We start from the raw sequence: 16,066 nt of genomic DNA on the forward strand, positions 1-16,066 counted from the left end.
TCATATAATCAAACTCCATGCGATAATCCGTTTATATAATCCATTAAACACATAGTTCTTCCATGACACACAATCTCATCAAATTCTTTCCCTCTATTTGTTGCCAAGTTTTACAAAAAACAGTGCTATTTGTAACACCGATACAATTCCCACTGAATGTGACAAAATGGTACCGTGCCAAAGATGTGTTGATGGATGGAAACAGATGTAGAAAATAATCTCCGGAAAGAAAATGCCCAAATGAAATCAGAAAACTTACAAAACAACACCGAAAAATCCTAAATCTCCTCCTAGTCATGGAAACGAGAAGGTAGGGTCCAAATGTTGAATATCCATGGACATGCTGATATCCGAATAGACCTTCACTGATCACACACTGTCAATAACTGCTTGCAAAAAAACATGCGGAAAGGACACACAAGAATGTCTTACATATTTGGCACAGCCAGAAACACCCCACAATGTTGTAGTGAGCACAGGCCCCATCAGTTCCGCCCCTGTCGGCTACATTCTCTGAATGCAGCTCATGTGTTCCAGCATCGGTACCACTGTCGCGCTTTCAGTCCTTCCACTGGTTCAAGGGACTACAGCCATTCCACATAGGGTAATCCCACTATCTGCACAAGGCTCCTTCACCTGCACGCAGGGCGCTTCTCCCCTCCTCTACATTAGCAGAGGGCTAAATATAGCCCACTTGCTTCCCCCATCGCTGCATCAGTACACTGCACACACTGATGACAGGGGTGCACTGGAGAGGGAGGATATGTGAGGAACTGCCTGTGTTAGCTGGAGATATCCAGCAGTAGAACAGTATAGTGTGTAGTGTTCGATATACAGGGGGGTCCTGAGGTCCTTGTGGTCTCCTATGGTATTTGAATCTATAGGGACCCCCAAACATGCTAAAGTGAGCGAGTGAGTTTGATTTTACGCTGCTTTTAGCAATATTCCAGCAATATCACTGCAGGGGACACCAGAAATGGGCTTCACACGTTGTACCCATGTCGGGAATCGAACCATATACTCTTTTTATAAAAGTTTGCATGGACTTTTTATCTCATTGATGAAAGTAGCATGTTTTTTCACATGTTTACATAATGTTCATGTGTCTGACATTCAACAAATCAATTATTGTTAATATATCCACAACTCACGTACATCCATTGTTAACAGATTTACTACACACACATGATTGCAGATAGCAAAGATTCCCTGCAAGATAGTTGAATAAGTCCAAGCAGCCCGAAAAAACAGCCCCGTGAAGATCCGGGGTAGAATAGGTCTTCAGCAACCCATGCTTGCCTTAAAAGGCGACCATGCTTGTAGTAAGAGGCGACTAACAGAATCGGGTGGTCAGACTCACTGACTTGGTTGATGCATGTCATCGATCTCAATTGCGTGGATCGATGTTCATGATGTAAATCACGAACATTAACATATTATCAAGACAAAGTTAATTAATAAATACAGCATGGGCACTAGTTATAGTGAAGCCCAGAGTTTCAGACTGGTTCATTTTCTAGGACATTGACTGGTATGTTTTCTAAGACGTCCTGAAGACTTTTTTCAAATTTGGTATGCTGTTGATTTGCTAATGCCCTCTTTAAAAATGATAAAACCGTGAAAATGTTCTGTTGCCATTTGCCTCAAAATCACCGCAACCATGGTAACCAGTGACAAAGATTACAGTTGAGAACCGAGACAGTTTCCTCCATACTCACTTAGTCCCTTTTAGTACTACAAACAAACACCCTGTTTATGTTTCTAGGTTTGTCAGCACCATACCCGTGCTCGTGAGTTTCACAGAAGTGGAACACATCTAAGACCAGAATCACTTCGGGCTTTCCTCCCACATTAAGCTGACACGCTGTGATATGACTGGAATACTGTAAAAAGCGGCATTAAAACACAACTCACTCATTCACAAACAAACATGCAGTCACTGCTCTGAAGCCAAAAGCCAGGAATAGGAGGTTTCGTTTGGTCAAGTACACTCGGTTCATGAAAGTCCGTGAAAACCATGGCATACAAGATACAATCTACTGATAATGATGCCAAGAGATGGTCGACAAATAAGACTCAGATGCTTTCAACACAGACTGAACAAGAGATAATATCAACAGTGATCAATAACAAATGCATATTTACTTTGTGCAGTGACCATGTCCTACAGCATGCTCAGGATGCTACACAATTAGTGTCACAATCAAAGGACCAGCGTGCACTGAGTACACAACCCAAGCTGTCGTTTAGGATCTAGAAGGTTTAGCCTTCTCATTCTCTGGGTACCCACTTGCTGGTGGGTGACAATGGATAATTTTGAAACAAAGTCACCAAACATCTCATAACCTGGGATTCAGGATTAGATACTCATAGCTCATTCTTTTCCAAACCTGCCGAAAGCACCAAAACTACGAAAACACAAAAAGTATGAAAGCACCAAAAGTAACTGCTCTGGACATGGGCACATCAGAGACTTCGCAGCTGTTTTTCGTTCAATGCTGGTTGAAGAGAGGATTACTTCAAACAAAGACACTTGCTTAACAAGAAGACACAACACATCCTACAACCTGTGATTCAGATACTCATAACTAAAAATAATAACCGATTCTTCTCACAACAGCACCAGACAGAATATAACCCTGGGCTTTGATGCTTTCCAGCAAAACACAATAAACAGGATTAGTCTCCAGGTTCATATTTAGTGGTAAAGCTGAAACAACTATCATATTCCTGCAGTCAACCAGGAAAGCAACAAAAGAATGTCGACTCATCAATCATACATTTTTCCACTTGATGGTCGGGACATTCAACTAATAACCTTTTCAGCCTTGTTTACAGGTGCCAACATTTTTTCAGGAAAACCTTTTAAACAGGAGTAGTGACGTAAGGATGTTTTCATCATTCAAACTTGATACTTGTGCCATCCCGAACTTAGTGCCCATGGCACAGGCAGCTTTAGACAAGGCTCAGTCTGAAAATTTGTAATTTGACTGAAACAATCCACAGCCCATCAATCGAAAAAAAGTCCCAGTGAGATTAGAGGTGAAACGATTTGTTGGTGCATCGTAAGTTTTCATGAAACAATTATGATACATGAAACGTTTTCTTCTGTATCTATACAAGAAGATACACTTGCTAAAATATATTACTTACTACTCGTTTAATGTTTGGTTGGTTTGTTGTTTAACGCCGCACTCAGCAATATTGCAGCTATAGGACACCCCCTCCACGAGTAATTTTGTCATTCAAATATTCCGAACAGTGGTGTAATTAGCATTACAAGTTCAATACTAAAAATACTAGCCACAAACATGTGTTTACAGATAGCTTTTCCTTTAGAACATGCTCTGAAACATTATAGTCAAGATGTTTCCACTCAATTTCACGTAAATATGTGTATTGCGATCATGACCTTGCTGTATCGTTTCACCCCTAAGTGAGATGGTACATTCAGGACCTGTTGAAAATCTAGACTATTTCGGGCTATAGCATTACAGGAAGGGCTGGGCGGAAGGGAAAGCAATATGGTTTAGACTGCGAGACAGACCATGATAGCCTTTGGAAAGCTAAAACAAGTAATCATCATCATAATAAACATGATAAAGTGAGGTGAATAAAGAAAATTTACATTTCAATTTGGGAATCTTACAGACAATTATGAAGGGTTCATTCTAGGAATTTTCTAACATGGGCCCTATATGTGAAAATTTCAAATATTCCAGAGGTACATACTCGCCCATACAACAAAATGAGAAAATGCCCCATTGTATTTGAAAAAGTGGTGTTTTTTTTCAAATTTAGGGGCACCCTAGAATTATCCCACTCACTGAAATTTACTAAAGATGTTGACGAAATAATCGCCTGATAATACCAGGATAAAATCTCTGGCTACATCATATCAACATGCTTCAAGCATTCTGCACTTGTACACTTAAATACACTTATTATTTGGAAATAAATTTTCATTTCTTGTTTTCCAAACGAATAGGGTAAATCAATGGCTGTGTATTTCTACTAAAAAAGGTAAAATGGAAAAACTGAAATCAGAGACCATATACCGATATATGGTCTCTGCTGAAATATAAATAGAGCCTAATAATCAGTGAGAAATTATAGCTACTGTAACCCTGCTTACTGCGTAGGGTACTAGTTGGGCTTTACAGCTAAGTTGAGATAGCTATCACTCACTCTGCCCACACACACACGATCTGCAGGTTCAAGCTTGATGCAGAACTGGTTTGGTTTAGCCCAGATATCTGACTTAGTCTCAGGGAGTTGTCCAACTCGATAGCGACTGATGGGTCTATGGCATCTGTGCACAAATTCTCTTCTTGCACATCTCTTTTATGTTAGTCTAAATGAATGAAAACCGACACCAGTTGCCTGGCGACCACGTGCGTATTCCAAACACGGTCAACGCCGAAAGGGGAAGGATCCTTCACACAAAATCGTATTTTGAAAACTTGCAATCGCATCAATATTTCATTGGCAAGATAAAAAAAGGCAATACATACGCCAAACCCAGTGTATGAATGTTCTCCAAAACAATGGAGTTCGCACAACTGTTTTAGAGATGAGTAGACACAATAATTGGTCTAGACAGTCAAACAAATCTTAACTTTTATCAGCATCCTTGAAAACATTGGGCCTTTGAGCAGCTGACGAGGAAATTATCTTTATTGCAGGAATTAAGTTCCGTTTTCGAATCAATATTTCATAAACAGTTATCCTAAATGTATGTAAATTCGTTGGCCTGTCCTGGTGGCCGATTTACTGTAAATCTTGGCAACACTTACTCGCTGACCTACGTTCTCGTCTTGTCGTGTCTTCGCTTCAGGCAGCTGCCATGTTATGACGTCACGAGCAAGTACCTGCACGAAGTTCCAACACGATTACCTCCCCTGATCATATCGGGCCTCGGTCTCTTTCTCTAAAACGGACATTTAATTCGCCCCATAAAATAATGTGTCTCCTAGCAGGGAAGAATAATTTTAAATGCATCTATAACAATGTTCCATTCAGATAGCATATGTCCACAAAGCAAAACGTATAACTATTCCATTTGGGGCAAAACGTGTAGGATAAATATATTTAAGAGGTTCATATTACCCAGCGAAAATATTTTAAAGCAAAGACTCTGACGAAAGTATATTTTACCATTTTTTGGCATTAGATCTGAACTAACCCACACTCTCACGCTAAACCAATATTTCCCTAAAAAGAGAATGCATAAGTAACATAAATTGTTACATCACCATGTCTATGTCGAATTAAAAAAGATACATTTTTAATACATTTTTATTGCTTCACTGCATTATCCATACACACGCACACGCACACGCACACACACACGCACACACACACGCACGCACACACACACACACACACATACACACACACACACACACATATATTTATATATACTAGCTAGTATATACTGAGTGAGTAGCCGGAAATGGCCCGTTCATACATTTAACACGTCAGAGTTTCCTCCATAGGATTTAATTTTAATACCCTTGTTTTTTTATGAATAATTGACAAAAGTATGAACGATTAGTCCTGTACGGTGCAGTTATGGTTACTTCTTAACCGTCGGTACCACGAATATCCTCCTAGCCTATATGCCCTGCCTCATTTCATCATACGGCCTACGCTCACACAGCTTGATGACGTAACTAACGCATGTATAAGTGAGAGAATGTGTGGACGTCAACTTCTTTATCACGAGGAACACAATGTTTTGGGGTATATGCTTACTCCTTCATCAGGTGAATGAAGTATTTATTCCATTTTATATAACGGCCTTGCAGGTAAAGCTCCGACGACTTGGGCGGGATATTGCTATACTCCGCAGGACTCACTCACTCACTCACCCACCCACCCACCCACCCACGCACGCACGCACGCACGCACGCACTCACGCACTCACTCACTCACTCACTCACTCACTCACACCACTAATTGAAACATCTCGATCTAGGTTTTTAAAGTGAGTGTTGTAGAGATCCAGGGGCTAAACGATCGTCACAAGATGAAAGCGCCTCTCTGAAAAACACCAGTTGTGAGGTCCTTCCGAAAATGACAAACGGGCGTTTACTCAAGACTTTGCATCATATGATATCTTGTCCGTTGTGAAAAAGGGTGGAGTTAACTGAGCTGGATAAGTACAATTCCGGATTTAGATATCCTTCTCAGTTCCTTAAATTGCCACATGCCTTTCCGCCATCGCACCATTTCCACTGAACAAAGCATTGGGCATCACAATAAACAAGGACCCTTGGTTATATAACAATAGTGCACGACTTGGGGTTAGATGAAGTCCCAATTATGTCATTAATCCGCAATTAACCAATTAAAGGAGAGCTTATACCATATTGTAGCAATAAGGTTAATGAGGCTGTTTCTTGCCAAGCTAAATAATTCCATACTGGTATCAACCTGCTTCGTATAATTTTTAAAAACAGGTGAACAGTAACAATGAGACAACCCAGGTATAGTCACGGATGAGTGACTTTGCTGATAAGATAAAGTAGGTATGTTGATCAACCCATTTCACTTTTAACAGGGGTTAACAAAATTAAAACAAAAAGACATTTTTATTGCATCATTTATTTATATCTATCCATCTAATGGTATAGAATAGGTCTTCAGCAACCCATGCTTGCCGTGAAAGGCGACTATGCTTGCCGTAAAAGGCGACTATACGGGGTCGGGTGGTCAGGCTCGCTGACTTGGTTGATGCATGTCATCGATCCCAATTGTGTGGATCGATGCTCATGATGTCAATCACTGGGTTCTCTGGTCCAGACTCGATTATTTACAGACCGCCGTCATACAGCTGGAATATTGCTGAGTGCGGCGTAAAACAACAAACAAACAATCAAACACCTTCATTGTTCACGACACACATAAGATCCAAAACGAAGACGACCCGAGCTGTAACCTACATGCTAATCTATATAAGATTAGACCCCCTGATAATAACTTGCATGCAATTCAAGTCTTTCAAATTTGAAGAAGTACCATATTATCTATATTAACAAATTAAAAGCTTATAATGATTATTAACAAACCAGGTAGTTGCTCACCTTTGATATATATAGTACACTCTTCAAAAAAGGAAACGCGCAGGTAGTATGTAGTTCATTGAACCTGACCACACAAAAAATCCGGTATATGTATATAAATTGGAGATATGTTATTGGAAAATGTTGGTGGCCTGATATTCGACAAACGGTGCGTCAAAACGCAACCATTGTCGATTTGCAATGTCTAAAACGGCATTGTTTTCACACTTGTTCAAAAATGTCAAGGAGGAAGACAGTAAAGCAAAATGCACGTACAAGTTATGTCATGGTAGTGGCTATAAAAAGGCAAGCATAAGCCAATAATTTGTCGTTCAATTGTCAACATTTTTCAAGTTCGAATATGCCGAGACTCAGCGCTGCCGACCGGAACATCGCCATAGGACGTATCCAAAGAGGGGAATCGCAGTCTTCTGTTGCACGCCACTTCAACGTCCACCACAGCACCAATTGCCGCGTTGGGGACCAATACACGCAGTTCAATTCCACTGCAGACGGTCCGAGAACCGGTCGACCAAGAGCTACCACCCGTGCACAGGATCACGTGGACTATTAATTAATCTTATCACTTCTGTTCTGAGTGCGGAATCAGTGATAGGTTGAAGCGCTCGTTAAATCTCAGCCAGGTAGTCTGATTTCTGTTGTCTGTCGAAAGTTACTCGTTCATTTATTCGTTCAATACTTCCTTAATGTTCGTATTTACATATAGCTGTACATGAAGAAATGATGAACCATTTCTATTTCCTAAAACAATGTTTGGTAATGATTACAGAAGAGGCGTCACCCATAAATCCTTAATAGCAAGAGTACTCCTTTTTATGTTTTTACACAGTGATCCCAGAGACTCTCTTCGTGTTCAGAAATTAATCCTGTCAATCTAGACTTGCCAACTATTATAGACTTGCATGGGCTGTATTGGATATATTTGTTTCAGGGTGTGTATGACAGGCTAGTGGCTGATAGTTTGACAATATATGTGTGGATTGTCAATGATGTCCCTGTCTAGGGCTCGATTTTTACACACAGCTGCGATATACCTGGATTGTATTGTTGACTGCGGCGTACAACAACACTCACTCACTGGTATCTTGATGTACGGATAAAGGGAGGTAGGGTGGCCCAGTCGTCTAAGGCACGTCAATTCGCTGTGTTGACTATGTAGCCGTGGGTTCTACTTTTGTGCATATTAATTTCTAGGTTTGGCAGCACCAACCCTTCTCATGGGTTTCACCAAAATGGTTAACCTCTAAGACCCGTATCACATTGGGCTTTGCTCGCATATCAAGCCGACATTACGTGATATAACTGAAATGTTATTGTTTTCGGCGTAAAACCTAACCCACTCACGAACACCTCGACTCAACCAGCAATATACAGTAACGTGCAAACCAGACATAGCGTTGAGCAGCTGGGAGACAACGTTTTCTTCATCAAAAAGGTATGACTGGGATGTCATTTGAGATATACTTTTGATGCTCTCACTTTCACTAAAACATAAAGTAAATAAAATACTTGATATGGAGTGGTACAATTTTGACATGGAAAGTTGTCATGGAAACAGACTTTTTATTGCATTTTTGTTGTTTCATCGATCTGATTCAGTTGCATATGCATATAATATGCATATATGACAAATGACAGATTACAATTTTTTTAAATTGCGTTTTATTGAACACAATACAATTGCAACAAATTACAATTCTCAACATATTTTGGTAAAAGTTTATATTGTAATCTTTTTTAAGTACATACTTTTATAAGTTTTAAGCTAAAATAACATATAGAATTGATAACACTTTCAACATATTTTGCTTGTAAATTACTTGGAATTTTTTTTTTTTTTTGTAAGTTATTTTGAGTTAGATTTTGTTTTTGTTCAATTTTAATTAACCTCAAATAACGCGAACTGTAAATAAATAAATGCATTTTTTTGATTATCAATAATTATGCATATACAAATATTCAAACATGTGACGTAGCATGCTCATATCTATCACACATTTACAACTGACGGCCACACATAGCCCGGGAGTGTCTTCTTGATATATGATCATCATTTTGAAGACTATAATTCGCATGGTAATCTAGAATACTCGAATCTATTATGATCATGTGTTAATGTATAATACTCATACAGCAATGTATAATACACATATCGCGCAATGTATAATACACATATCGCAATGTATAATACTCATATGACAATCTATAATACTCATATGACAATGAGTAACAATCATATCGCAATGTATAATACTCATATGACAATGCATAACACTCATATGACCATGTCTAATACTCATATGACAATGTATAATACTCATATCACAATGTATAACACTCATATGACCATGTATAATACTGACATGACAATGTTTAACACTCATATGGCCATGTCTAATACTCATATGACTATGTCTAATACTCATATGACAATGTATAATACTCACATGACAATGTATAACACTCATATGACAATGTATAATACTCACATGACAATGTATAACACTCATATCGCAATGTACAATACTCATATGAAATATACCCTACACCCACGACACACCTACCCTACACCCACTCCACATCCACTCTACACTTACCCTATACCCACTCCACACCCACTCCACACCTACCCTACACCCACTCTACACCTACTCTTCACCCACTCCACACCTACCCTACAGCCACTCCACACCAACTCTACACCTACTCTATATACCCACTCTACACCCACTCTACACCTACCCTACACCCACATCCACTCTACACCTACCCTACACCCACTCCACATCCACTCTACACCTACCCTACACCCACTCCACACCCACTCTACACCTACCCTACACCCACTCCACATCCGCTCTACACCTACCCTACACCCACTCCACATCCACTCTACACCTACCCTACACCCACTCCACACCCACTCTACACCTACCCTACACCCACTCTACACCTACCCTACACCCACATCCACTCTACACCTACCCTACACCCACTCCACACCCCCTTTACGACCTCTCTACGCCAGCCCTACGCCCTCCTACACCCACTGCACACACTCCAACTCCCTACCCCACAGGTGTGTTCTCGGGTCCTGCATACATGATATCTGCCAGACAGACCACGGGGACTATGTTCCATGACCCGGATGTAGAAACGTCCTCTGGGCCAGCATACATAATGTCTGCCAGGTTTACAACAGGAACAATGTTAAAGGACACCTCAGGTGTGTCCTCCGACCCCGAGAACATGATGTCTGCCAGGCGCACTTCAGGAACAATGTTAAAGGACACCTCAGGTGTGTCCTCCGACCCCGAGAACATGATATCTGCCAGGCGCACTTCAGGAACAATGTTAAAAGAGGCATCAATAGAGCTCTCTGATCCCGAGAACATGATGTCTGCCAGACTCTCTTCAGGAACAATGTTAAAAGAGGCATCAGTAGAGTCCTCTGATCCCGAGAACATGATGTCTGCCCGACTCTCTTCAGGAACAATGTTAAAAGAGGCATCAGTAGAGTCCTCTGATCCCGAGAACATGATGTCTGCCAGACTCTCTTCAGGAACAATGTTAAAAGAGGCATCAGTAGAGTCCTCTGATCTCGAGAACATGATGTCTGCCAGACTCTCTTCAGGAACAATGTTAAAAGAGGCATCAGTAGAGTCCTCTGATCCCGAGAACATGATATCTGCCAGGCGCACTTCAGGAACAATGTATAAAGAGGCATCAATAGAGCTCTCTGATCCCGAGAACATGATGTCTGCCCGACTCTCTTCAGGAACAATGTTAAAAGAGGCATCAGTAGAGTCCTCTGATCCCGAGAACATGATTTCTGCCAGACTCTCTTCAGGAACAATGTTAAAAGAGGCATCAGTGGAGTCCTCTGATCTCGAGAACATGATGTCTGCCAGACTCTCTTCAGGAACAATGTTAAAAGAGGCATCAGTAGAGTCCTCTGATCCCGAGAACATGATGTCTGCCAGACTCTCTTCAGGAACAATGTTAAAAGAGGCATCAGTAGAGTCCTCTGATCCCGAGAACATGATGTCTGCCATACTCTCTTCAGGAACAATGTTAAAAGAGGCATCAGTAGAGTCCTCTGATCCCGAGAACATGATATCTGACGCTGAGGTTCTTTGTCCAATAGATTCCAGTGTTTTAGCCATGACAGCTGCATCAGCTGTGGCCAAGATGTCCTGGGAGGTTCTTTGTCCAACAGACTCTTGTGTTTCAGCCATGACAGCTGCATCAGCTGTGGCCATGATGTTCTGGGAGGCTCTTTGTCCAATAGACTCTAGTGTTTCAGCCATGACAGCTGCATCAGCTGTGGCCATGATGTCCTGGGAGGCTCTTTGTCCAACAGACGCTTGTGTTTCAGCCATGACAGCTGCATCAGCTGTGGCCAAGATGTCCTGGGAGGCTCTTTGTCCAACAGACTCTAGTGTTTCAGCCATGACAGCTGCATCAGCTGTGGCCAAGATGTCCTGGGAGGTTCTTTGTCCAACAGACTCTTGTGTTTCAGCCATGACAGCTGCATCAGCTGTGGCCATGATGTTCTGGGAGGCTCTTTGTCCAATAGACTCTAGTGTTTCAGCCATGACAGCTGCATCAGCTGTGGCCATGATGTCCTGGGAGGCTCTTTGTCCAACAGACGCTTGTGTTTCAGCCATGACAGCTGCATCAGCTGTGGCCATGATGTCCTGGGAGGTTCTTTGTCCAACAGACTCTAATGTTTCAGCCATGACAGCTGCATCAGCTGTGGCCAAGATGTCCTGGGAGGCTCTTTGTCCAACAGATTCTAGTGTCTCAGCCATGACAGCTGCATCAGCTGTGGCCATAATGTCCTGGGAGATTCTGCACCCAACATGGAGCTCGTTCAAGTTGCCTCTCTTTACCCATTCTTCAGTCCTGAGGAAAAAAGAAGTTCTTGTAGAGAAAGGTTATTGGTATTAACAAATAATGTGTCTATTGTTCTATTTACTCTTAAATTAGTGAGTGAGTGAGTTGGGTGTAACAGTTTTTTAGTTATATCACGGTCAGCTTTATTTTGGAGGCCCGGAAGCGACGCACATCTAAGGCGTTCTCAACTTAAACCGGCACTTTGCCGTCACACCAAGGATCATAATCAGTGCGCAACCCGTATGCAAGGATCATGTCATGGCTAAGGGAAGCAACTCTGCACAGCGAATTGCGGCTACCTGTTTCCTAACATGTATTCAACATATTGAAATAGTATATTCAAATGTCCAGTAACTAAACCAGTACCTTCCAGCTTGTGATGGAGAGTAGCGAGCGTCCAGGGAGGCAAGATAGGCAGCCATGTCCTCATCAATTTCTACAGCATTTGAACAGTGTGCTGACCAAACCACGCTGGAACAGAAATCTATGGTTTTGAATAAACCATTACGTAGAAACTTCTGGAGGACACTTAACTTCTGTTGCAAGTCATTGGTGTTCACCTTACCGAAACATTTTGGCACCTAAAATTGTTATATTCCACATTGATACAGTTTATTTGGCATGAGCTACCCAGTGAAGAGGAGAGGTAGAATAGTGTAGATTTATTATCAGTATATAGGCAAGTGCTTTTGAGTAAACGAAGCACCCTTCTATAACCTCGCATAGCTCTTCTCAAAAGTTCAGACACCTATTCACTGTTTCCATGTAAACCCGCAATGTTGAAACAATCCCTCCAGTTGATTTAACCACTTATATAATTTCGATTTGAAAATGAAACATAATATGTTTGATTTTCAATTAAAAATATCTTAAGTCAGAGATATTGTAACCCAAAAAGTAACTATACTGGCGTTTTGACGGCATTCAAAGAACACTTGTATACATGGTTTTTTAAACAAGATAATTTCATTTAAAACTTTATAATACACAACTGGGTATCTAAGACACCTTATTTTAGAAAGTCAATAAATGTGCTTTTTCGGTACAAATTTACAACATTTCAAATATAGAAGGGGATCACGGGTTACTAATATTTCTTACCACAGTCTTCATTGACCAAGTCTTTTTTTATAAAATTACCCAGCCACATATTACTTTTTTTTAAGAAACTGTTGCAGTAGTGTGTGATGGTTAAAATGACAATCAAATTTTTTAAAAACAAAAACATTCTCGGTGTACTTTCTTTTTTCCCAAGATGACCAAAGTATCAAATGGTAGGTACAGAAAGCTTGTGTGATGCGGCTGCATGAAACCATCTTCCCGAGACAAGAGAGTTAACTGACTAAGTCTAATGCAACCCATCTTCCTGATACAAGGGCGTTAGCTGACTATTAAAGTCCAGTTTCCAACCTTGCCGAGCTAGGCTGGAATTCCTCAGCCACCAGTGGTTATTATGAGTTATGTCCCTTCTGAGCCTCTCCTATGGACCAATCCGATTCCAATTCCTGATCGATAATCAAGATCTGTATTGTTATAAAACGTGTCTTACATCGCGAAGTGCACCAAATCACGCGAGGACCTTGATTAAAAAACATGAAAAGGTTTGGAAAATATCTGTTCACAACGAAATCCCCAAGAGAAAGAAAAGCCAATCTAAAAAAACCCCTCAAACACACATTATTGCACGTCTATCTTAACTGTACACAGCTGGGTAATCGTACCTAGACCCACTTGCACAAAGCGGTCTTAGCGCTAAGACTAGCGTGAGCCTATGTTAAAGAATGGGAGCTAAGATCGCTTTGTGCAAGTGGGCCCTGATGTTCAGCAACGTAAATACAATTATACCATGACCCAGTTCCATATAAGGCATCTCTGGTATACCTCACAAGCTTTAAGCTTTAAAAGAAATGCCCCCATGGTTTTCATCGTTAGCTTTTACCAAACTTCTGTAATCAGTGTCATGTTTGGATTAATCAGTGACCTGTAGATTGGTATACATCATAATAATTGACAAACAAACAATTAAATCGGCGTTAGAGCGATTTGAATCAAACTTGCCTTGACCTCCGATTGACCCTATAGCCTAGACCCCTTTGAGTGTGTGCGTTATTATATAACGTCGCATCTGCATTTTTCAGCCATTAGCGACGAGAACAAGTTTATATATATACAAGTGAGTGAGTGAATTGGGTTTAACGCCGCCGTTTAACATGATTTCAGTTATATCAGTGTCAGCTTAATGTGGGAGGAAAGCCCGAAGTGATGCAGGTCTCAGACGTTTACCACTTCGGTGAAACCAACGACGCGGGTATAGTGCTGACAAACCTAGAAACATAATTGGGGCGAAGCGGGATTCGAACCCACAATCATAGGTTTCTGGCGTGCCCAAGGGACGCAACTCAGCACAGCGAATTTCGGCGGCTTAGACGACTGGACCACCCGTGCCCCCCATATATACAAGTGTGACCCCCTTCATCATACAGGTACATTAGGGGTAGGCCAGTTAATATTGGGCTGGCTCGGATTTTGGTTTGAGACAGAAAAACAACAACCCGCGAAGTGGTTATTCGATGGTGATGTATTTGATACGGATAGTTGCGTTTTGAACCTTAAATTTGCAGTATTTCGTCGACTGTTTTCAACTTTGTAACGTTTTGATAACGTTTGTAATGTTTTGCTCAAATCCAATTTTTCGAGAGTATACTTTCTTTTCCTTGGAGGTTTATTTGTTGTCTTTTCTTCAAGACATACCTATATTCCCTGAAAGGAATGGCAAACATTTATAGAGGAACCACGTCGCTTCTTCAAGACATCACAATAACAATACCTGTTTCCTGTGCGTGGTGAGGGTGTGTTCCGGAAGTCTCCGTCTCCAAGTCCAGGTATTAACTCGTCTTCTAAGCTTTCTAAGTCCTCGCGCCATCTGTTCTCGGCTCTGGTGTATTCCATATACAGATCTCTGTAAGCCTCATCAGCTGTACCACGTGATTCCGGTACAGCTTCACAGCGGCATCGTTCTGCCACGGGGACTAACGCAGTAATGTTGGTCACTCTGTGGATATTCCTCAGCATGTTGCCCAGGCCGAACACGTCGTTGGCTTGGTTCGTGACAGCATTGGGAACACATGCCTCGGGAGACAAATGATGTGATCTACTACTGTCTGGCGATTTGAAGACACAGCCTTTCTTATAGGTACTGGAGCCAAGATCACAATATTTCACAACGGGTAGTGATGGTTTCAGATCCACGAGGACATTGTCTTCCTTGATGTCGTTAAGAAGTACATCGAAGGCATGGATCTTTGCAAGTCCTTCAGCCAGTTGGCAAGCTATGTACAGCCACTTTCTCTCATTTTCTATCGGTAGTAACTCTTCTACCAACACAATCTGGAGTGTCACTCCCTGGGCGAAACATTCCTGTACAATCCGGAGACCTCCACTGCCAGAGACTGTCAGGCCAAAACAAGTCGGAACAAATCCAGTTCTTTCCAGGTACATCGCTGCCCTGGCCTCGTGGGTTATATCACGGAAATCTTGTTCAAATGTTTCTTTCATGACAACTTCCTTCACATAGTCCGGGGGGTGGTACAGTATAGCTGACACCACTGCCCCAAAGGACCCGTGTCCGATGACCTTCTCTGTGACATCGTCGTCTTCAGTGAGAGCAAATATAAACTCAGAGGGAATCGTCGGAGGAAGAAGACGACTGTAATCCCTTGAAACGAAGAATTCAGGTCCATGGACCTTTTTGAGAAATACCTCCGAGGGCAGAGGTGGCTGCAGTAGGTCACTTTCGCTTCGTGAGGGAAGACGGTCGGTATAAGAGGCAGCGGCAGCTCCTATGGAAGACGCGTTAGCTATTTCGCCAGAGAATTTCTGTTCCTGTTCCTGTTCCTGTTCCTGTTCCTGTTGCTCAGGAGATCCTGGTGGTATCGCATGGATTTTAGGCTCAAAGGCCTGTTCCCGAGAGCGTCTGGGGTGTCTATCTACGATATGGATACCGTGTGACATGTTGAACGGCCCAAATCTCACAACTGTCCAACACTTGTGAAGACGAGTGATGCCGCATTGACAATGGC

At 41.7% G+C, this 16,066-nt stretch overlaps 2 protein-coding genes across 4 annotated transcripts in view; both read right to left on the reverse strand.

Moving 5' to 3' along the window:
• The window catches only part of LOC139473934 (alpha-taxilin-like), a 30,241-nt gene extending 25,378 nt beyond the window's left edge, over positions 1 to 4,863 (reverse strand). For 2 of the 3 annotated variants that reach the window (XM_071256754.1, XM_071256753.1), the window contains exon 1: positions 433 to 626. In XM_071256754.1, coding sequence (XP_071112855.1) covers positions 433 to 486 — 54 coding nt within the window. In that variant the 5' untranslated portion in view covers positions 487 to 626. Of the gene's footprint in view, positions 1 to 432; positions 627 to 4,796 lie in introns of those variants that run through there. The other variant, XM_071256755.1, reaches the window with a different exon arrangement.
• A 5,293-nt stretch (positions 4,864 to 10,156) lies between these two features.
• Positions 10,157 to 15,998, reverse strand: LOC139475318 (uncharacterized). The gene is made up of 5 exons (XM_071258546.1): positions 14,815 to 15,998; positions 12,354 to 12,458; positions 11,373 to 11,996; positions 10,874 to 11,231; positions 10,157 to 10,801 (listed from the first exon to the last, which is right to left on the reverse strand). Exons 1-5 carry the CDS (start codon positions 15,996 to 15,998, stop codon positions 10,157 to 10,159), a joined length of 2,916 nt encoding a protein of 971 aa, XP_071114647.1.
• Positions 15,999 to 16,066: the final 68 nt, after the last annotated feature.

The sequence above is a fragment of the Haliotis cracherodii genome, unplaced genomic scaffold, assembly GCF_022045235.1.
Source record: "Haliotis cracherodii isolate W230 unplaced genomic scaffold, xgHalCrac1.p SCAF_3, whole genome shotgun sequence".
In the NCBI taxonomy this organism is placed as follows: domain Eukaryota; kingdom Metazoa; phylum Mollusca; class Gastropoda; order Lepetellida; family Haliotidae; genus Haliotis; species Haliotis cracherodii.

Excerpts from the sequence above, each read along its gene's own strand:
- LOC139475318 (XM_071258546.1), bottom strand. The coding sequence starts at position 15,998 with ATGTCACACGGTATCCATATCGTAGATAGACACCCCAGACGCTCTCGG. Across the intron at positions 11,232-11,372 it reads GAAACACTAGAGTCTATTGG|TGGACAAAGAACCTCAGCGT; the intron begins ACAAAGAGCCTC and ends ACTGGAATCTAT. Across the intron at positions 10,802-10,873 it reads CTACTGATGCCTCTTTTAAC|ATTGTTCCTGAAGTGCGCCT; the intron begins ATTGTTCCTGAA and ends GCCTCTTTATAC.